Below are 24,007 nucleotides of genomic sequence, written 5' to 3' on the forward strand. Positions count from 1 at the left end.
ATGTGCAATGTTCTGGAGGGGGGAAAGAGATTGCCTCTGAGCATGTGTAAAAAGCTTTTCCCCCACAGTTCAGAAATCACGGTGTATGTTTCTGATACTAAGTGCAGGAACAAAAGGTGGGTGGGTGCGTTGTATTTATTTTCAAAACATCTATTTGAAAATCTATGATTTGAAAATCTATGATTTGAAAATAAATACAACGCACCCACCCACCTTTTGTTCCTGCACTTAGTATCAGAAACATACACCATGATTTCTGAACTGTGGGGGAAAAGCTTTTTACACATGCTCAGAGACAATCTCTTTCCCCCCCTCCAGAACATTGCACATTCTATTGCTGCCTGAGCCCTGCCACCCTACCATTTGGCAGAGTGAGTCAGTTGCCTCAGAAGCAGCAAGGTGTTGGAGGAGAGAGTTGTGCGCCAAACATTCTTCCCTGTACCCCTTAAAGTAGCCTGCTGCCTTGTGTTTGCTGAGCGACACTGTCCCATTGCCAGTACTGAAGATTCAGTTGCCAGTCCAGTGGCTTTTGGGCATGGGGGGGGCGGGGCGAGGACGGGGAGGGCATCTTATTCTTTGCCTCAGGCAGCAAATTGTCTTGGGCCAGCCCTGCACTGAACACAGCAGAGTGCTGGTTTAAAGTTCTGCCTGAACAAGGAAACAAGATAAAGAAGCGGGGGGGGGGGATCCCTTGCTGTTTCTCAAACTCTCTTTGTGTGTGATTGTTTCCAAAAGGGGAACCACCAGGCGCCCTTCTGAGGAGGCAGGTCTACGGAAGGGCAAATTTCCCTATGCCAACCAGGAAACACCACCAGCCCCAAACTAGAGACGAGCGCCCAATTGTTCCTGTTGGCCTGAGCGTATAACTTCGCCAGGCCAGAGCCTCTGAAAGCAACTGGTCTGACTCGGAAGGTGCTGGGGAGAGCCGCTCTCCCAAGACGTGTGCAGGCTGGAGGTTGTTTTCTTTTGTGAGGTGGTGTTGGGTTACAGAGAAGGAACGAGAGCTGGGCGGGCTGGGGGGGGACGACACACACACACACACACACACACACACACACACCATGTTTTCTCTCTCCAGCTGATCTGCGGCCATCTCTTCCTTCTTTCCGCGCGCCCTAGAATGGAGACGCAGCCCCCGTTCCGAGGGGCGGCGCGAGCAGCCGGGGTCTAGGGCGCACCGGCGAGCTGTCCGCGGGCCGCTCTGGGCCTTCCGGCGTGGCGCGTGGCATGCGGTGGCTGCGCGGCCCACGCGAAGCCGAGGAGACGCGGATGCTCCGCCGCGGCAGACCTGCCACGCAAGCAAAGAGCAACAGGCGGGAGCAGGACTTGAGGCTGCCCCTAGATCGACATGCAGACGTGTTCCAGGGAGAAGCAGGGGCCGCGTGTGCCGCCGCCGCCGCGTTAGGTAAGGAGGCCCAGAGGGGAGGAGGCGGAGGCGGCCGAGGGCGCAGGCTGCGCGGCGAAGGGCGAGACAAACTTTCTCCAAGATGAACAAAATCCGGAAGCTTTTCCGAGGCAGCGGGAGAGCCTTCGCTTTTATCTTCGCAGCCTCCATCATCTGGCTGCTCTTTGACATGGCAGCCCTCAGGTTTTCATTCAGCGAGATCAACACCCGAGTTCTGAAAGAGGAGATGATCAGGAAGGAGAGGGAGAGGCTCAGAGTTTGGAGAGACCCAGAGAGCGGCCCCGGGGGCGGCGGGTGGTCCAGAGAGGAGCCTCAGGCGGCGCCGCCGCCGCCCCCGACAGGCTTGCGAGGGGGTGAGGGAGCCTATGAGAGGAACCGCGGGGAGGAGGCTGCTAGGGCTGAGGATGGAGCGGGCAAAGGCGGGGAAAGGCAGAAGCCATCCACCCAAAGACCCCAAGAAACGATGGCGCTGCGCAGGACAATCCCGGTCAAGCTGGGGGGGAGCCCCCCTCGGCCCTCCTCCGCTGTCCCCATGGAAGAGAAAGCGAGGGGGGCAGTCAGCCCCACTAGCCCACCCAAAACAAAGCCAGCTCTTCCCAGGGGGGTCTTGGAGACCTCCTCAGCTGCTGCCGCCGCCGCCGCAGGGCAGCCCCTGCTCCAGTTGACACACACAGCGGCTCCTGTCAAAAGCAAAGCCACTCAGAAAGTGCCCAAGCTGTTCACGAAGGGATCCAAGGGAAGAAAGGAGGTTTTCTTTAAATTTGGATTGGTGGATAAAGGCTCTTTGGCTGGACTGAAGCAGGAATTGGCAACTGGAAGCAAACCTGCGGAACCTCGGGACGGCCCCGGGCTACTGAGAGCACCAAAGTTTCCAGTAAACAGGACAGGGGATATAATAAGTGTTGGAGGCGTTCGTGATGCCACAAGGGGCATGGATTTACCTGGCGGCAAGCTGGCTACTTCAAAAGCAGCCTCCCTTCAAAAGAGAGGGTCTACAAATGCAACAGGTCCAGGAAAGCTGCCAGAAGAGGAGGATGCAAAAATTGCACTTGCGAAACAGGTTCTTTCTGAAAAGCGAGTGGACATTATAAGCAAGGAGGGAGCGCAGGTGGTCTTTCCAGCATCTCGGAATCCCCCGGCTGATGCCAAAGGAAAGAGACTGATGGAAAAGAATGTGCAACTGATGGACGACAAAAGCAACGATAACCTGAAAGCAATTAATGTGACCAAAGCAGCCAGCCTTATTAAGGAACCGGTTACAAAAGCAATTCTGGCTGAAGGAACAGAACTAGGTAACATTGACAGGGTCAATTTTGTCGATAAGGAGCAATTAAGAAAAATCAATCACAGTGACAGTGCGATCCATTTCACAGAAAATACTAGACTGCACAAAGTGATACCCATTGATAGGACACTTGGCCCAAGGGACCCCACAGCACCGGGTCAGTTTGGGCGCCCTGCTATGGTCCCAGGTGAGAAGCAAGAAGAGGCAAAAAAGAGATGGAATGAGGGAAACTTCAACGTCTATCTCAGTGACCTAATCCCAGTGGACCGAGCCATTGATGACACAAGGCCCATTGGGTAAGATCTGTTTCCTTAGATTACAAAGCACAGATTTTGGCTATTATGAATTGTTTATTGATCAAATGGATTTTCTTCCTGTCAGCTAGAGTTAGCTGTCAATAATCTTGAGTAACAATGAAAACAGTAACATTTATAAAACATATCCATTTGTTTTAATGGGAACTACAAGAGTGGGCCAGGATGCTTTTATTGTACTGGATGAAAACGTTTATGCTGTACGCAATTTTAACTTGATTGTAGAACACCTTTATAATGTCAGACTGCACCTCTGGTATATTGGGGCCAGGGGTGTTCTGTAACCAAGAGGATGGCAGCCTCTAGGATTGTGCCCTTGAACTTATTTTGAAATAAGCATGTATATTTATATTGCTTTATATTTAGTTTTTAATATTTGTATGAAGAAAATATTAATATTACATTTGCATGGAGAAAATATCAAGTTTATTTTTTCAAACAGTTGGTAACAGAATACGTAAAAACAGAATTTTATTCCATAAAATGCTTAGAAGCATAAGAATTTTTCACGTTTCTCTTCCGACCACAAAATAAAACAATATTCAAGATTTAATTCAGCTTCCTGTTGTATGAGAGTTATGAGGATAAGTAGAATATATATGGATAAGGATATAAGGGTAAATGTTGCATTTATACATGCTTGCAAGTCTGAAATAAGGTTCTTGGGGCCCTTGTATCCCTCTCTACCATTGTTCAGTAGTTCAGTCGTGTCCGACTCTTTGTGACCCCATGGACCATAGCACGCCAGGCCTCCCTGTCCTCCGCTCTCTCCTGGAGTGTGCTCAAGTTCATATTCATTGCATCGGTGATGCTATCTAGCCATTCATCTTCTGCCGTCCCCTTCTCCTTTTGCCTTCAGTCTTTCCCAGCATCAGGTCTTTTCCAGGGAGTTTTCTCTTGTGTTATCTTTGTGGCTATGTTTGAAACTTAGGCAACTGTTGTTCTTTATTTATTACATGTTTATCCTATGCCTCCTCCAGGGAGCTCAGGATTGTGTACATTGTCTTTTCTTCCCCTCCTATTTTATCCTTACAACAACCCTGTGAGGTAGGTTGGGCTGAGGGAGAATCCTGACCAAAGTCACCGTATCTAGTTCTTTGGAGATTTAAACCCAAGTCTCCCCACACCTAGCCTGACACCCTAACCCAGGGGAGGGGAACATCTGGCCGTCGAAATGTTGTTGAACTCCAGTTTTCTACTCCGCATGGCCAATGGTAATAGCAATATTGGAAGGGGCACAGATTCCCCACCTGTACTCTACTACAACTGTCTCTACATCCTTGGAGGTGGGTTTTTCAATCCTGGAAAATCACTGTGACCTTTTAAACATTTTTATAGTAACTAGGCTCAACACTTTAACTAGCCCACCTCTTCTGCTTGAAAACAGTAATCCACTGAGCCACTGTGATGGCAAGGAAGCACTTCAAGAAGGAGCTTGTCTCCCTGGATTTCATCCTGGGAATAAGCAGATTAATTGCCTTTCTTGGCTGCAGCACCAGACTGGCAATTGTATCTTACTAGGGCTGTGCACCACTTCAGTACAAATCCCGAAGTGGATCTGGATGATTCTGTCCAGTTCCAGAGCAGGTCAGGATCGGGCCGAAGCAGGTTGGATCAATCCAAAGCGCTTTGGACCTCTTTGGCCCGATCTGGACAGCTGCCCGCCCAGCCGCACAAGCCTCCTGCTCCTCCTTACCTGGACCCATGGGGAGCAGCCATCTTGGAGGGATTCACCATTTTCTTTTAAAATGGCGATTCTTCTTCTTGTGGTAATTAAATGTTGCATAGATTGCTGACTGTAAATGGATCATTTATGCCTGTAATGTTGCATAGGTGGCTCATTTACGGCCACAATCTACGCAACATTTAATTACCACATGAAGAAGAGTCGCCATTTTAAAAGAAAATGGCGACTCCCTCCAAGACGGCAATGGCTGCGGGCACACCCACGGGTCCAGGTAAGGAGGAGTAGGAGGCTTGCGTGGCTGGGCGGGGAATGGGACCACTTCAGCTGCCCATATCTCACTTTGGATCCGAAGGCCTGGCTCCGGATTGGGCCAAAGTGGGTGGAGGCCAATTCAGAGCTTTCGAATCAGCTTCTGAAGTGGGTTGGGGGGTCCCTGCACAGCCCTAAATTTTACCTCAACACTGGTGATACCTGAGGGCAGCAATGAAGCAGCTAGCATAGGGGGGCACAGGGCAGACTGCATGGCACACACGACTGTGTCTGCTCCCCACCCCTCAGTATCTGCTGCTGGGATGGCTGCCTCACTCTGCCTAATGGTAGAGCCAGCCCTGTCAGGCAGACTAAAATCCAAGTAATGAGTGCTTTTGGTTTTTCTCAGTTACTACACAAGTTTATGAGGGCAGAAAATAATGGGAAGATTCTTGAGTTCCAAGAATCATATGTAGCTCTCTGCATTTTCACTCAGAAGTAAACCCCACTGAATTCACTGGGCTTAGTAGGAAGTAACAATATGGTCTTAAGCGTTTTTACTCGAAACTAAATCCCCTTGATTTCAATAGGACTTGCTGCCCAATAATTTTGTTGGTTTATTGTTTTAATGATTGTATTTTGTTCGCTCCTTTGCACTGAATTTTGACAAGATAAAGAGGAGTGTACTTATAGAATAAGTAAATGTGCTTAACATTAGTTCTTTAAGTGTGTGTAGGATTGTGGCCTTAGCTAGTGGGGCAGGTGGGTATACTTAAGTGCATTTCGGTTGCATGTAGGATGATATGTCAGAGTTCAGAGGAGCATGTGGTGAGGAAGTATTCCTCCAGTATTCTTGGTGAAAATGCCCTGGCCAAGTATGGGAGTATTAATTCAGGCTGCAAGGCACATAGAGAAACTGGAAAATTGCCCATCAGATTAGATTACTACTGAAAAGTTAAGAAAATGTTTTGTGGTGCACTAAATTGGGCAAAAGGAAAAAGACTGTTCCTGTAGCCTTGAATGCGGAGCACAAGCATTTCCTCCTTGCTTGGCTTAAAGAACACAGCCTTCAGAAAAGCAACATTCCTGCCAACAGTATCTTGCTTTGGTAGCAGCCACCTCTAAAATAAACGTGGGCTTGAAATCAATCGCAGAAGTGTGTCACTGAGTGCCAGTTGGGAATTATGGACCACAAGCAAACATACACACGCTGACGTGGAACTCTTAACTTCCATCCACATCAGCAAACCAAAGCCCTCGCTGTCCATATGCTGACAAGGAAGTATAAGTGCGTTTCTAGCATTTCTCCTTGCAGTGGCTTTGCTGTAAAGTTTGCCTAGCTACCATACAGACACATTTTTTCTTTAATATCCTCCTAGGTTTTTAAGATTTTGTTATTCCACTCTCTTTTAGATTTTTTTAAATTACATATTGGTGCATTTAAAAAAAAATTTAAAGCCCTGTTATCTTGTTTTACTCTAGTGTAAGGACAAACAAGCTCCCTTATGCACTACAGGTGCTTTAAATTAGCTCACATGGCGATTGTCAGTTGTCTGTGTGCAATGAGCTGGGAACAAATTTAAAGCAGCCATACGTATCTTTGGCCATAAGTTCCTTCATTGTCCCTGGCACAGAACTGCCAGCAATTCTCTAATTAAATGAGTGACAGAGCAGACCTATGCATGATTACTTGGAAGTAATTTCCATTGTGTTCAATGTCTTCAGGGGGATTTATTGTGTTCAATGGGACTCATTCCGTAGCAAGAATGTTACTAGGATTGCAGTCTGAGAGACTTGTTGAAATCTAGAATAATTAAGTCAGGGATGCAGAACCTCTTTATCCAGCTCACAGAGCATCATTGGGTTCCTCCAGGAGGCAGGGCTTGCCCTCCAAGCCCCACAGCCTGGAGGAATCCCCATGGTTATCTCTGATTTGAGATTGGAGGTAACGGTGGGGATGCAGGCGGCAGGGACTCAGATGGCACTGGGAAGATTGGCCACTCCTCTGGGTATCCCCTTGGGGATGACATACTGCACAAAGCTAGGGAATTGGCTGGTGCTGGGAGGAATAGTTGCTCCCCCCAGTGAAACTCAGTGCCTCTCCCAGCATGGAGAAAGGCAAAATGGCCATGAGGTGGAGCAATGATGGTCACACCTGCTGATGTTATCTGGCCAATGGAGGACCTGGTGGGAGCAATTTGGCCACACACCCAAATACATTTCTGCCCCCTGCATTAAATAAATGGAGCATTTGCCATTGACTTCAGTGGGAGGTGTATTGCCCCCTGAATCTATAAGATGACATTTGGTTTGATTGTTCAGCTGGGACCACTGGGTTTACATCTCAGAGATTCTCCTATATTTTGCACTTACATTTTTTAAGCCATTCCATAATCCTTTTACTTGTTTGGAGGCATAGGTGAGTACCCTGTGATTCGTTTGGAATTCACTTGTTTATGTTTATTTACGAGCTTTCTCGGCAAGCATTTGGAGAAAGGTCATCTGTTTTCTGAGAGCTCTTTCATGTAATGTTGGTATATATTTTATTTATTTACTTAAGAAGCTACTTTTTTCAACCAAATCCACCCAAGGTGGTGAACAAAATAGAAGTATATTAATAACATATTATAATAAAATTTAAATTTTACATAATTAAAAAACACAAGGTTGCTTCCCATGGTGTCCTTTCGACAGTGGAACAGGCACTACTCTTCCCTGTGGCCCCAAAGCACCTCTGGTGCGTTGGGAGACCATTCAGAGCCGATTTGGGGGGTGCGCACTTTGCTGCAGGGGACAGGGAGAAGGATGGGAAACTCCCCTTGGGTAATGTTAGATTTAGCCCACAAAACTCCAAAAATCCAACTGATACCCAACATGGCCAATGGTCAGGGATTATGGGAGTTTTAGTCCAAACCATCTGAAGGGCGTGAAGTTGCCTACTTTTGCATTATAACGTAATGGGCAGTCTCCAATACTGCCTGCGTGCGAGTGGAACCTACTGCTAGTACAGTGGGAACCTAGCGATTTTTGAAGCAATCTGAAATGAGTGGAAACGCTCATTTCCAGAAGAGTGCAGATCAGTGGAGTTTGTAGAAGGGAACTCCATTAATTAGATCTGCTCCTTTCAGAAGTGCTAGTTCCCCATTGCGCAAACGGTGGGTTTCAGGAGTGCAACAGAACCAGCGGAGGCAGACTGCCAGTACTAGATACTGCCCAATGCAATTGATATAAAAAACAATTCCAGCAATAAAACATCAGGGAAGCCCTACCAATAAAATGCATCAGCTAAAAGCTGTTAAAAACAGGTAGGTTTTCAATGGCTTTTCAGATGCCGCAAGTGAGAAGGCCTGTTGCACATTCCTTAGGGGAAGTTCCATAAGGTAAAGGCCGCTGCTGAGAAAGCCCTGTCGCAGTGCCCACCAATCTAACTTACCTCAAAGACAAGCACAGCCTCTGACGCCAATGGGCAGACTCATATGGACCCAAGCAGTCCTTCAAATCACCTGGCTCTGATGATGTCAGATATACACATTACCCTGTTGCCCCCAGGAACTATAGTTTGGTTTTACCTTCGCTGCACCTGCTTCAGCCATGAACATAGGAAGCTACATTACACAAGTTCAGAGATTATTGATCTATCCAGACCAGTATTGTCTGCTCTAATTGGCTCTGCAGGGTCTCAGACAGGAATCTTTTCCATCCCTGTTACTTGCATTAAAATATGAGCACACAGTCTCCTTCCTGCAGGGCTGCTTGGAAATTCAACCACTTCCCCAAACAAAACATGGAGCAAGAAAAGGGTTTAGATTTGGATAGGTCAATAACCACATAAAACATTGGCAAGAAACAATCGAGAGAATTGACTCCGTGTGTGAGAAGTTCTTTGGTAAGATGACCTGGCCTTCTCAAGATTTACTTGAAGATATTAGAGCTTTGGGAGCGAAGGTCCCCTTAAGGCGCACATCAGACTCATAGTTGAATTGCAAATAGAAATTGAGAAAAATGCTTTTTCTTCAGCCTTTTGTTCATGCAGGGAAGACTCAGACCTGACCCAGCCCTTTGCCTCTCTCTATTTTCTATTTTCTTTTTTTACTGCCATGATATAAAATGACAAATTCATAGAAATGGGAGAAATTATTATCATGCCCTCAGATCTACACATTTCTGCTGTTCCTTCTTGATAGGTTTAGTGGGCTTCATTCAAACCTTGTTGCTTTGCAGACTGTCAATGAGCATTCAGTATTCACTGGCTTGGGTAGGGAGAAAGAAGAGAGTTTTACTTTGACAAAAATCACAGAAAAATAGTTTTGCTGATAGCTTTTAAAGGATACCAGAGCAGAATCCAATGGGGTGCTTGCGGACCACCAATTCTCTTGTGCGAGCAGGATCCACCAGTGCACAACAGAGATTAGGTGCTCCCCAGAGGAAGCCCTGAAACGAGGGGAAACTCATTTCTCAATTGGGACAGATTGGCATAGCTCTCTTATGCGAGTTCCACCAACCTGCCCCATTACAGCAACTAGCATTTCCACTCATTTCTAGTTGCCCCTGGTAGCTCTAAATCTTGATTCCACAAGCAGTGGGTGCCGCTTGCAGATGGGAATTGGTGGGGCACAAAAGAATCGGCAGGGGCATAAGCACCCCATTGGATTCTGCCCCTCATTTCCAAGCAAACCCATTCTAGTAAGCATATCCAAACAAAATGCTTCAACATTATGGAGGTACTGTACATAGTACTCCTTGACATAAAAGTCTTGTCTGCACTACAAGTGGACTTGGTCTTCTTTGGTACTACTTTATTTTGGTTCTTTGACTTTATCTTTAGTTCTTTGATGAGGAAAATCATATGAAGTTGCCACATTCAAGAAATAATAACCTGCGTTTATACACAGCTGGAGCCCTTTGCAGGCATTCATTCTGTGGACAATGAAGATACATTGGGGAACAGCATCTCAGTAGCAGACTCCACTCCTATTCTGTGCACAGTGATTGGAATGTCTGAAGAGAGCCTATAGCTGGGTGCTACTAGGTAATTTTAGATGCTGGATTTAAAGGTCTTATGCAGGGGTGGGGGGGGTTAGATGGCCATGTGTATAAATTCAGTTGTGACGCACACAAGTAACATATCTCTTCTCCCCACCATTCCACACTTTACAACTGCTTCTACATTCCTGATACGTTAGAGCAACAAATCAAAATAGTTTGCCATCCTAATACTGTAGAAATACTCCAAGCATTTCACATTTTAAACTCACTTAAATCATAGCCCAGTTGTGATGACTACAGGAATAAAATGGAGTTTGCTTCTGATGCTTGGGAATAAGCACCGTTTTGTTTTGTTTGTTTTAAAAGGATAATTTATTTTAAAGTAAAAATAATGAAATGAACATCTGTAACTACATATGTGGCCAGCCACCCCCCATACTAGTAAAATATTATTTGAAAATGAGAAGAAAGAAAGGAGGCTATAGCATGTAGCATTCGTCCCCATGGGCTCCAGCATGCCCATGCTGGCCCAGGTGCATCACCTGCCACTCATTTGCGGGGAGGGGTCTGGGCTGCAGGACCCTGGACTTCAGCCTCGAAGCCCAGCCCTAGCTGCACCGCTGGTGGAGTGGTAGAATACACGCTTTGCATGCTGAAGGCCCCAGATTCAATCCAGGTACAGCTGGGTCTGAAACCCTAGTGTCTAGAGAGCCAGGGCCAGTTAGGGTAGGTTGAGCTAGATGGACCAATGGTCCAACTTGGTATAAGGCAGCTTCCTACGTTCTTCAGACATTTTAATAATAAATGCACATCAGTTTGGGACAAAGTGCCCCCCACCCCCCCACACAGATATTCATTTTCCAAAGATTGAACTACGGAAAAGGACTGGCTCTAGGGCTACATGGCCGTTGCTTCTGTAATCTTTCTAGATCCACACCCCCTTCAAAAACATGTACACATTCCTGCTCCCTTTTCTCTGACCACTGAGAACAGTGTGACTGATACACTGTGGCTCATGAGCAAGTGCTCAGACATTTCTAACTAGTTCAGACATGAACAAAAGAACTTTATTTAACAAACTTCACAGCCCTACTCCTTCACTCGCGTGCATAAAATTGTACAGACCTGGTTCAGCGTAAGACTTTTTGCTGCTCTAGATAGCTGCACTATGCAGTCTGTGTACTGTACTGTATCTGTACAGCACGGATGTACTGTAACATCCTCTGTGGCATTGAAAAGGTTTCTGGGGTGTAGCTCTTGGACCACGCGCTGCTTCGTTGGTGCCCCTAAACATTTTCCACAACAGTCATTTGAACATAAGAAGAGCCCCACTGGATCTGCCCAAGGGCCTGTGTAGTCCAGCATTCTGTTCACACAGTGGCCAACCAGATGCCCCAGTGGGGAGCCCACAAGTGAGTGCAACAACACTCACTGCTTGTGCAGGCCCGGCTAGTCATATTATATATGAGAACTGCAATTTACTTATTTTTTGAGGAATGTACATCCTGCCCTTCAGCGTTTCCACTCACAGGGTGGCTTACAACAGTTTGTTAATAAAATAGATAATAAACCAAGCAATAAAAACAACTTATCATAAAATGATTTAAGCAGCAGAGCAATAAAACATGGTCATAAAAAAATAACAGAGAAATTAACACTAATTCAAGAAATATTTTTAAAAGCTGGGGTGGGGCGGGAGAGTGACTGGCACTGAAACAACACAAGAGTGGGCACCAGGCAAGCCTCCTCTGGGTGAATATTCCAGAGTTGGGCTGCCATCATTGAGAAAGTTGTCCCTCCAGTCCCCAGCTACCTAACATCAGATGGCAAGGACACCATCAAAAGCTCCCCTTTCATCAATAAAAGAATTGTCCCAGTTAAATTGTCCCAGTAACTGGTTCTGCAGTTCTGATTTCCTTCAATCTGTGTGCCACTGATTAAAGGAAAATATTCATCATTAATAATGATTAGCAAGAACACAGAAGATTTGTCGATAGCAGCTACAGAACATTTGTTGATATTAAACAGGTGTTTTGGTTATTTGTCCTAGTTACCAGAGTTTTATGCTTACAAGATTTTAGCTCTGCTCCTTATGTTCCCATGTTCTTTAATAACTTATTCAAAGCACAGACTAATTTCTTCAGGGATTTCACACTTCTAGCCTGCAGCCACTAGAGTGCACTAGAAATCCAGTCTCCCCACCACCACCCCACCCCAATCTGGAATAAAACAAGGATTGTTTGTATCTGTTTCCAAACCAAAAATAACTTGCATTAAAAATGACATTTTATTTTATTTTAAGAAACTTCCAGTGTCCATTCCCTAATTCTAGTGTTTGTTTGACAACACTAATTAGTAGTAGTAGGACACTGAAATTTATAATGGAAGGTTTGGAGAAGTAATTTCAAGGGCTGACCCTACACCCCCCGCACCAAAGCTCATTATAAATCGAGTCCAAACCCCACCAAAGGTCAGGCTCAGTTCTTTCTTTCTTTCTTTATTATATTTCTATACCGCCCCATAGCCAAAGCTCTCTGGGCAGTTTACTAAAGTTAAAACATTAAAATACAACATACAAAGTTTAAAAACCATTTACATAAAAACATATGGACGATATATACAAACATATAACTAAAACAACTGTGAACTAAATACACTTCTTAAAGAATCCAACGATAAAACCCAACGTAAAACAACACTGCTTAAAACAGTATACAAAAATCAGCAAAAGGAACAAGAGTTCTAAAAAGGGAAGGCCTGCCGGAATAATAGCGTCTTTAATGCCTGCTTAAAAACCTTCAATGAGGTCAGCAGGCGCATTTCACTCGGCAGGTCATTCCACAACTGAGAGGCAGCAAAGGAGAAGGTCCTCTTGTGTGTGGCTGCCAATCTCACATTAGGCAGCCGCAGCAGAGAGCCCTCAAAGGACCTTAGGTGGCGGACTGGGACTAGGGGAGAAGGCGCTCCCGAAGGTACCTTGGACCTAGACCATGTAAGGCTCTAAAAGTAAGAACCAGCACTTTATATTTTGCTTGAAAACAACTTGGCAGCCAGTGTAAAGATTTTAAAACCGGTGTAATATGGCCTCCGCTGGATATCCCAGAGACCAACCTGGCTGCCATGTTTTGTACCAGTTGGAGTTTCTGAACTAAATATAAAGGCAGCCCCAAGTACAGTGCATTACAGAAATTAAGCCTAGAGGTTACCAGTGCATGCACCACCATTCCACACGTTCCAGAAAGAGGTGTAGCTGGTGTATCAGCCAAAGTTGATAACAGGCACTTCTCACCGTTGCCTTCACCTGGGGTGCCAGGAGCAGGGTCGGGTCAAGAAGCACCCCCAAGCTACGGACTTGCTCCTTCAGTGGGAGTGCAACCCCATCCAGAACTGGTTGACATACCTCAATACCTGAATTAGGACCCTTCACGATGAGCACCTCTGTCTTGCTTGGATTCAGCTTCAGCTTGTTCTCCCTCATCCAACCCATTACCAACTTCAGGCAGTCATTCAGAGGAGTCATACCTTCCTTGGATAAAGATGTTAAGGAGAAATAGATTTGGGTGTCATCAGCATACTGATAAGAGCCCCAAACCTCCTGATGATCTATCCCAGCGGTTTCATGTAGATATTGGACAGCATCAGGGATAGAATGGAGCCGTGAGGGACTCCACATAATAGTTCGTTTTTCAAGGAACAACTATCCCCGAGTGACACCATCTGGAACCGTCCTGAGAGAAAGGAGTGGAACCACTGCAGAGCAGTGCCCCCAACTCCCTCAGGCAATCCAGAAGGATACCATGGTCGATGGTATCGAATGCTTCTGAGAGATCCAAAAGAATCAACAGGGATGCACTCTCCCTATCGATTCCCAGGCGAAGATCATCCACAAAGGCGGCCATGGCAGTCTCAACTCCGTATCCCTCTCTGAAGCTAGTTTGAAATGGGTCCAGATAATCAGTTTCATCCAGGCAGTCCAGAAACAGCATACACATGGCAATGATAGTAATGTGTAGAACAGACAACACAGTTCACACGCAACAGAAAGAGCTTTTAAATTACTTTAAATGCAGTTCTTTTCAATGGACACAGTCCATATGCCCAGCTCTGAGTCACTTAAGAGTGCAATCCTGAGATCATCTTCACAGTACAATTTGCTCCTTCCCTTTCCCATCCAACCTTACCTTCCAATGGTTGTAGTAGCAATAGGCAGGTTCAGTGAAGGGCTTCCATTAGTCCCTTCATGCTGCTAAGGCAGCATCCTAGTCTCAAGGAACCATAAGTTTCTCATTGCCCCAAGTCATGGTTGGGCAGCTTGTGACCCTCCAGGTGTTTTGGCCTACAACTCCCATCATCACTCACCATTGGTTATGCTGGCTAGAGCTCATGAGAGTTGTAGGCCAAAATATCTGGAGGGACACAAGTTGCCCATCCCCACAGCTCCTGATGGATTATTTAGCTTGTCAAGAGCTATGTTTCCCTTGGTTCATTGAGCACAGACTGTGGGGGTAGCAGTGCTGACATAGGGCCTAATAGAAGTTCCATTTGAAGCTTCCCAGTTGCCACTGCCAGGTAGGTTTGGGAGAAAGGGAAAGTGGCAGGGAGTTCTTCAGGCTGCACACATCCAGCCACCTAATTTGGAATGTGACAGAGCCAAACTTTGGAATGGGTTTCAGGGGGGAAATTATATACTTAAAAAAAAAAAACTTTTATTGTGATTTTTTTACAAAACAAACTGAAAACATTACAAAACATAAAAAAGAGTGAAATAAAAATACAACAACATATTCAAAAATCCTCAGTTTCTAACATTACAATATTCGGGGATGGAGGAAGAAAAAGGAGGAAAAAAGGTTACCCATAAACTTCAGTAAAAGCTGACTAAATATCCGCGTACAAGTCCATTTGCGAGTTACGCCTATATACCACTCTTTCAAACGTTGCTAGTGTTGTTAAGTCTTCAGCCCATTGCATTATAGGCGGTGAGCTTTTATCTTTCCAATATTGTAGTATCAGTCTTTTAGCAACCAAAAGGGCGTGAAAAATCCATTTACACTGACCATGTGTTTACGTTCCAAGAAGCAGGTAAGTAATTTAAGAGAACATTTATATCAGTAAATATTAAAGAGCTTTCCAATACAAAATTTATCCATACAATGACTTCCTCCCAAAAGGAGGTGACCATTGGGCATTTCCAAAACATATCAATAAAACAAGCATTGTCTGCTTTACACCTCCAACAATTAGCCGAATTTAACAAGCTGTATTGACCCCAGGAGTGTAACCAAGTCACCTGTAGTTTTAGGGGGGGCTAGAGAGCCATAATGCTTGCTTAGGTTCATTATTGGTGCAATTTCCTTGCTAGTGGGCCTCTGAGCATGTGAGATGAGCCAAAGGTCGATAATGCGGCCTCAGCACATTCCATGCTAACGAAGGCTAATATCTTACCAGGGCCTAGGAAGTGCCTGAGAAGTGAAGCTATGTTTATGCCGAGCTACAGGTGGCTGTGCTGGGAAAGCTCTGATTGTTTTCCTTCTGAACAAGTCTATGCTGTTAGTCTATGCTGGGAATGAACGCTAATTAATGCTTGCTGCTGTCATGCTGCCTCGCTGCTGACATGTATGGTATAAAACTAAGGATGTTAGAGAAATCCACTGCGGATTCAAATGAGGCTGGATTCTTTGGAATCTGGCCTCCGGAATCCGCGGCGGGACAGCCCCACTTACCTCCGCTCCAGGAGGATTACACGCAGAACGGCTCTCGGCCGCTTGCCTAACCGGAGCCATTCGCCTCCGTGCCGATTGCCATTTAAAAAAAAAATGGCGTCGGCAGGATGTGCCGATAGACTTATACGCCAAATAGAGCCGTGAATCTTGCATATAAGTCTATGGACACATAGACTTATACGCAAGATTCATAGCTCTATTTTGCGTATTAAGTCTATGGGCACATCCTGCCGATCGCCATTTTTTTAAGCAACATGGTGATCGGCGCGGAGGCGAACGGGTCCAGTACGGACCAGGTAAGTGACCCTCAAGCCAGGCGGCTCTGTGGAATCCTTGCAGAGCGGAGCTACTCCGGAGGATTCCGGGGCGGGAGGAACGGATCGCCTCCCCCCCCCCCAGCCGGATTACCCACCGAAACACGGTGGGGAATCCGTACATCCCTATATAAAACCCATTTCACCCCATGGCTCTGGGTTCAGAGAAGCTGTCTGATCCAACCATTGGGTATGCCTGTGTGCTGATTGTACTGAATAAAGTACTCCTTGTAAGGTACCACTATCTTGGCACCTCTAAATTAAGAGCAGTTGCACTCATTTCACATGCCAGCAAGGTTATGCTCAAAATCCTACAACCTAGGCTTCAGCAGCATGTGAACCGAGAACTACCGGAAGTACAAGCTGGGTTTCGAAGAAGCAGAGGAACTAGAGATCAAATCGCCAACATTCGCTGGATCATGGAGAAAGCAAGAGAATTCCAGAAAAAGTCTATTTCTGCTTCATTGACTATGCTAAAGCCCTTGATTGTGTGGATCACAACAAACTGTGGCAAATTCTTAAAGAGATGGGAGTACCAGACCACCTTACCAGTCTCCTGAGAAACCTGTATGAGGGTCAAGAAGCAATAGTAAGAACCGGACATGGAACAACCGAGTGGTTCAAAATTGGGAAAGGAGTACGACAAGGCTGTATATTGTCACCCTGCTTATTTAATTTATATGCAGAGTACATCATGAGAAACGCCGGGTTGGATGAATCAGAGGTCGGAATTAAGATTGCTGGGAGAATTATCAACAACCTCAGATACACAGACGATACCACCCTAATGGCAGAAAGCAAAGAGGATCTCAAGAGCCTTTTGTTGAGGGTGAAAGTGGAGAGTGCAAAAGCTGGTTTGAAACTCAACATTAAAAAAACTAAGATCACGGCATCTGTCCCCATCACTTCCTGGCATATCGAAGGGGAAGAAATGGAAGCAGTGACAGATTTTATTTTCTTGGGCTCCAAGATCACCACAGACGGTGACTGTAGCCATGAAATTAAAAGACGCTTGCTCCTTGGGAGGAAAGCTATGGCAAACCTAGACAGCATAGTAAGAAGCAGAGACATCACCTTGCCGACAAAGATTCGTATAATCAAAGCTATGGTTTTCCCAGTAGCAACGTATGGCTGTGAGAGCTGGACTATAGGGAAGGCTGAGCGTCGAAGAATTGATGCCTTCCAACTGTGGAGCTGGAGAAGACTCTTACGAGTGCCCTGGACTGCAAGGAGGTCCAAACAGTCAATCCTAAAGGAAATCAACCCTGAGTGCTCATTGGAAGGACAGATACTGAAGCTGAAGATGAAATATTTTGGCCACCTAATGCAAAGAGAAAACTCCCTGGAAAAGACCCTGATGCTGGGAAAGATGGAAGGCAAAAGGAGAAGGGGACGACAGAGGATGAGATGGCTAGATAGCATCACCGATGCAATGAATATGAACCTGAGCACACTCCGGGAGAGAGTGGAGGACAGGAAGGCCTGGCGTGCTATGGTCCATGGGGTCACGAAGGGTCAGACAAGACTTAACGACTGAACAACAACAACAACTGCAGGGGCAATATGCAAGCCTTTACTAAAAAGACGTGGCGTCCAATAGATCCAAAACAAGAGCTTTTGTTGAATAAATATACATATTTTAAATATATATCTTGCCTGAGCAGAGCTGTGAGAAACTCATCTATCATTTGTATTTATTTATTACATTTGTATGTCACCCAATAGCCAAAGCTTTCTGCATGGTTCACAAAATAGAGCTTAAAGCCATACCATGTAGGAACATAATAAAATGTAAGTGTAAAAATAAATAAATACAAACGTCTACAGAATAAAACCAGTATAAAAACCACAGCAGTGGAAAGACCTAAAAAGCACAAGCACAACTATTTCAAACTGACGGGCTAAAAAACCTGGGGAAATATTCCCCTGGTGCCAAAGAGATTACAATGTAGATTCCAGGCGAGCCTTTCCACAACTGGGGCACCACCACTGAAAAGGCCCTCTCCTTAGTAACTAGATAAGACTCAACATTTAAGCCTCCAACTTAGGTGGTGATTACTTATTAAAGGCACAATCTTATGCGTGTTTAGACAGAAAAAAGTCCTTCAACTCCCAGCATTCCCCAACCAGCCATGCTGGGATTGCGCCCTAAGTGACTCAGGATTGCATTCTTAAATGATTCAGAGCTGGGCATGTGAACTGTGTCCATTGAAAAGAACTGCATTTGAGGTCATCTAAATGCTCTTTCTGTTGTGTGTGAACCGTGATGCCTGTTTTACACATTACTATCATTGCCATGTGTATGCTGTTCTGGTACAAAGGAATTCAGGGTTCTGTAGATCATGTTATCCCTTTCCCCATCCCATCCCCCAATATCTCTTTGCAGTGCTGGAAGAGACATTTGCTCCTCTTCAGCATCAGTGGTATTTATAATGTGGTTTTACCATACCTTGTCACAGCGCAAGCGATAAAGAGCAGGTGCCTGTTGTAATGCAAATCTGGCAGCGAGATGAATGGCAGACGTGCAGCCAAGCCACAAATACACCTTCTACCAAGTTCTCGAGCAATCTAGTCTCTGCTAAGGAAGCTTCCCCATTAAATAACCACGGCATTGTTTTTTCCCCCGTTTACTCACATTTCAGTCATACTATTGGATTTTTCTCTGCAGGTGGGTTCCAAATACTACAAAATCCACAGGACTTCTGCTCTGTAGTATTTTTCATTTCTTCTGACTTCCAGTTCATTATAGCACATTGCAGTTGCCAAGCCTTGTTTTTAAAAAAACAACATTATTCCTCTGGAAAAATAATTTGTGTGCCTTGGTATTTCAAAACTATGTTGGCCACCCTGCTTGTTCTGAGGAGGCGGTGCTGTTTTATACCCAGAAACTGGCTAAAAGCAATTCAGGCTGTAGCCTGGCTTTTTATTTTTATTTTTATCATCGGCTGGGGAATATTCTTTGCCAGAAATAGGACTGTATGAGTGGTAAGAAACAGGAATTCTAGCAAAGGGTTTGTCTTATGAGGTACTTCCATTAAATGAGATTCAACAATACATTTTTTCCTGTTGATTTTAGTGCCTGTCTGATTCTGGCCCCTGTGCCACCTGCATCCCCACTGTTATCTCCGATCTCAGGTCAGACATAACATTGAGGGTTCCTCCAGAAGTGGAGGGGATTCCTTCAGTGGGAGGAGCTTGGAGGCTAAGCCCTGCGCCCTGAAGGAATCCAAGGAGGCTCTGTGGTCAGAAGTTCCCCTCCCATGACTCACAGGGAAGATGCAAGAACGCTTGTCATACCTCAAACTAGGACTGGCCCTACCATGAGGTAGAGCGAGGCGGTCACCTAAGGCTGCAGATACTGGGAGGCGGGAGCAAAGTGTTGGAGGAGAGAGCTGTGGGCCATGCAGCCTGCCCTCTGTCCCCTAGGCTAGCCTGCTGCCTTCAGAAGTGGTGGAGGATGCTGCTACATTGCCAGTATTTAAGAAAGATTCAGCTACCAGTCCAGTCAGCTTCTGTACATAGAATGGGAGAAGTTGCCATCTTGTCCTTCACCTCAGGCAGCAAAATGTCTTGGGCCAGTCCTCCCTCAAACCAGTGTTCCAATCTTCCAAATGGTACTCTCTCATCTTTCTATTGTGGGGTTACATCTCTTCTCTTCTTCTCTTGCTCACTTTGTATGAATGTTCCTGAGGAAGCAGGACAATATCCTCCCAACTGGGAAAGCATTGCCAAACCATCGTCAAGAACTTGCTCTCCTATATCCAGCAGAAATCATAAACTGGCTAGCTGTAGTTGCCTTTCAAATCAATACAGAGTAACACCACTTTCCCTCCATGTGGAGAGGCTTTCTCCCTTCTTGCAGACTATTAAAAACTGATGGACGCTTGGGTTGCCTCCTTGGCTAGCTGTGGGGGTGGCTTGAGCGGAACCCTTTATGTCCTTTTCTCTAACCCTTTTATCTGACATCCTGCCTAATGACCCAACAAGACTCAGTGGTCCCAACTCCCCAAGTCAGGCTTGAAACTGGACATGGAGTGGGGAAATGTAATATTTTCCAGAATTCATAAAGTAACTTGTTACCGTTTAGTGATGCACCTGAAATTGGCATTTCCTTGTTCAGAATACCAGTTTGGAAGCTCAGAATGCTTGCCGCAAAAATGAGGCACATATTACAGGTCAGAATGCTGGATTTTAATTTGAAATGGAGCAGACCTTAAGTCCTTCCTCCCTGGTCCCTGCCATTCATACAGTTCCCTTCACAACCCCCATGCTTACGCTGCTCTGGTGGCCGGGGAATGGCAGAAGGGAGGGAAATCTCCCCCCACCCCAGGGTTGTGTGAGCTTGGAAGGGATGTGTTTTTGCCAGTGTTTGAGTTGAGCACTTGCAAAAGTTCTTTCAGAAAGAAAGGGGCAGAAAGGGCTTCGCTTAACATACAAACTGCCCCAGTGAACTGTTGCATGAACACTCATGGGCAGGGGCATCATTAGAGAAGAGCACGTTTCTGGGTCTTTTTTGAGCCATGCCCCAGGTCTTTTGAGCTGTCCTAATTGACATTTTTTTACATTTTCCCATTGACTTGCATTGGTAAACAAAAACAGCCATAACTTTTTTAGTTTGTATGATAAGTACATGAAATTTGGAGACCTAGTAGCTCCCATAGATCTTATTGGACCAGTCCAATTTCAGGCAGTTAGGTCCAGTGGCTTTTGTGCTAGTCACAGGTACAATTTGCTATTTTAAAGAAAACCTGTCAAATCAAAGAGCTATAATTTGTTTTGTTCTTCCACATAAGTGCATGGAGTTTAGAGACCTGAGAGCCCCCATGGAGCTGATTGAGCCTGCCAAAGTTCAGACGGTTAGGTCCAGTGGCTTTTGTGATAGCCATGCATAACGTTTCCTTTTCTAAAAGACTAAAACAAAAAGTAAAAACTGTCAAGCCATACAGGGGATTAGAGATCCTAATCAGAAAATGTTTAACGTGATCATTAGGAGGTCACTATCCCTAATCTCTGGTATAGGTTTTTTTTTTAGGTGCAAAAAACTCTCCCCCCCCCCACTTTTCTGCTCTTACATGCCCACTGTGGGGGCTTGCTTGCAATGAAATTTTGAAGAGGGAGAAGGAAGGGAAGAAAGAGCTCCATGTGAAATACTGGTATTTCACACAGCATCTGGTTTTATTATGCCAAACTGAAACCTTTGGCTTCTGCAGAAGTGTAGTAGCTTCAGTACAGCAAAGGATCCAGTCAGCCTCCACACAACTTCTTTCTCCCCCCTCCACTTTAATTTCTCCTAAATAGCTGTAGGACTCCAATTATTCCAAAAGGAGGGTTAGGACTATGTGACATCATGATCAAGAAACTGCTGAGGCTTTTACATAGGTTCTACAGTTTTAAAGAAGCAAGAAAAAGCCCTCAGCCGCCTTACCTTGTAAAGTTAATTTAAGTACGTGCAATCCTTACAAACCCTCCACAGCCTCCTAAATTCCTCTGAAGTACTACCTCTCTGAAAGGAGCCACTTGGCTTAGGGATTCTCTCTAACCCCTACCACCCCTGGCGCATTTCCAGTCACCATTCTTCTTTCCTTCTTCTTTCCCCTATCCTGTTCTTTCTTTCTCTTCTTTATTCCACGCAGAACATATCTTGGGGAATTCTTAAAGAGAATTGTCTTCAGTGGGCAAGAGAAGTTCTGAACTGTATTTGACTTTATACAAACAGACAAGAGGGTTGGTTTTGCTCCTTCTCACGCAAGTTTTTGAGAAAAGTGGTTTCCCATGGTTGCAGAGAAACAAATCTGGGGCTGTTTTGTTTGTCAGTTGCCATTATCCAGCAATAGGAAGGGCTGTAGCTCAGTGTTGGAGCACATGCTTGGCATGCAGAAGGTCCCAGGTTCAATCCCCAGCATCTCCAGGCAGGGCTAGGAAAGAATCTGGCCTGAAACCCTGGAGAGCCGCTGCCAATCAGTGTCAACAATACTGGGCTAGATGGACCCAGGGTCTGGCTCAGTATAAGACAGCTTCCTATGTTGCTCTGAACAGAAAGACTTAATAAAAATAGGAGTTTGGGGTTTGTTTTTTAAGTGGAGGGGAGATAAATACTGCTCATTTATACAAGCCTATGTATGCCTACTCAGAAGCCTCATTATGTTTAATGAGGCTTACCCTCAGGAAAGTGTGCATAGGATTCCAGCACAAGTTACTGTTGCAGGGAGGTTTGCACCTTGATGTTCCACATGTTTACTCAGAAATAAGTCCTGAGTTATTAAGTTATTACCATTAAGCATGGTATCTCAGGCTTAATACAGTGCCTACCCAATTCTGTCTAATGAATTGACTACCATTTCATGTCAGTCCTATGCATGTTTTGTCATGTGTGTATGTGTGTGCTTAATTTTGTGTGAATTCAGTGGTGAGGGAAAGGCACTTAGTACATGCTCAGAGCTTCTCCATACCTTAACCCTAGTTTTGAAAACAGACTCATTGGCTGAATCCTGGTGAAGTCTTGGCACAAATGAAATAATGGGGAGGAAGATACAATGAGAGCTTGTGCATAACAAGGAGGAGGTAGAGAACAGCTGCACAAAACAAGACACCTGTTTTTATGAGGAGTTGCTGGAGGACAGTAGGATGAGGAGGGATGGTATTTAAGGTGACCATTAAGAGGTCATGCATGGAGGGGAATAGAATTGGCAGGGAGAGAATGTAAGTGCTCAGTGGTGAAAGAAAATCGTTCTGCATATGCTCAGAGGAACTCTCTATTTAAGAACATAAGATAAGCCATGCTGCATCAGACCAGGGTCCATCTAGTCCAGCATTCTGTTCACACAGTGGCCAACCATATGCCCACAAAACACCCACAAACAGGACATGAGTGCAATAGCACTTTCCCACCCATGTTCCCCAGCTGCTAACATTGGTGAAATGTAAATAAATTCTTGTAATTCTAAATTTGCATGCATGTATATCCTTCAGGAACTTTGCAGATTTCTTGCCTGGGGGACACCTCTAATGACCTGTGCATTTTCATACAAACTTACCCGAAAACTATTGGGGAAGGGAAGGGAAGGGAAGGGAAGGGAAGGGAAGGGAAGGGAAAGCAAATCACTCTCTCTCTCCCAAACTGGAGAACTCCCCTTCCACATGAACTGCTGCACCTATCCTTCTGAAACTTTGTTGGTTTCTTACTTAGGGACAACTGTAGGCTGTCTGTATTTTCAGAACAGTCCACAAGGAAAACAGGGAGATAAGCATGTCCTCTTTTGGAGACCTCAAAATGTCAAGGCCACCCTTGCACAAACACCCTTGTGGCTATCATTCTGAAATTTGGCAGACATGATCTCCTCTGATGGGGCAATGAATCCTGAATTTTTTATCCAATTCTTTCAAGTAATAAAATGTTATTGGCAGTTCCCTTTAAAAGAAAATCAAAATATAAACCTTGCAGCTATTTTTCTGACATTGGGCAAGTGTAATCCCTTTTAGGAGGCTACTGTGCCTGAAATTATCATCTAGTTCTGACCAAGAGAAAAAAGTTACAGTGTTGTTTTTTTCTAATTTCCCATAGTAGTCAGCAGGAAGCATAAAGACTCATTTTTCCAAACCTTGACTCAGGTTTGGTGCTGAGCTGAAGTGGTTCGACTATAAATTGGCCTGAGCAGAAGCGGGATGTTTTCCAAAACACTGACTCAGGGTGTAAGTTGAAGTGGGGTGGGGGGTCAGTGCACACTTCTTATGTATGTGTGTATGTAATCTATATACACACACACAAGCACACCACACACACACACACACACACACACGTATTAGAGGTTCACTTAGACTTGGATATATGCACAAATCTGTGTTATGGGCCTGTGCCCTGGATCTTTTAAGAACCTAGCAATGCCCCTGCTCATGGGATTGATATTTGCATCCAGTAATGGGAACCAACTTAACCCTACCACTGGCACAGAAGCAGCATTTGGTCATGCTGTTAAAGGGCGGTTACCCTGCTCTCTTGGGGCAGTCTCTCTTCTAGCCCAATTGCATGGTATCCTCTCTCCCTTTT

The 24,007-nt window shown here is 45.2% G+C and overlaps 1 protein-coding gene across 1 annotated transcript in view; it reads left to right on the plus strand.

The window, feature by feature from the left end:
- The first annotated feature begins 824 nt into the window (after positions 1 to 824).
- GALNT5 (polypeptide N-acetylgalactosaminyltransferase 5) overlaps positions 825 to 24,007 on the plus strand; it is a 56,661-nt gene continuing 33,478 nt past the window's right edge. The window contains exon 1 of the mRNA XM_084811121.1: positions 825 to 2,986. Coding sequence (XP_084667247.1) covers positions 1,488 to 2,986 — 1,499 coding nt within the window. The 5' untranslated portion in view covers positions 825 to 1,487. The remainder of the gene's footprint in view (positions 2,987 to 24,007) is intronic.

This window comes from Heloderma suspectum, chromosome 1 (genome assembly GCF_057233095.1).
Source record: "Heloderma suspectum isolate Gila_16-S chromosome 1, 16-S_ref, whole genome shotgun sequence".
Classification (NCBI taxonomy): Eukaryota; Metazoa; Chordata; class Lepidosauria; order Squamata; family Helodermatidae; genus Heloderma; species Heloderma suspectum.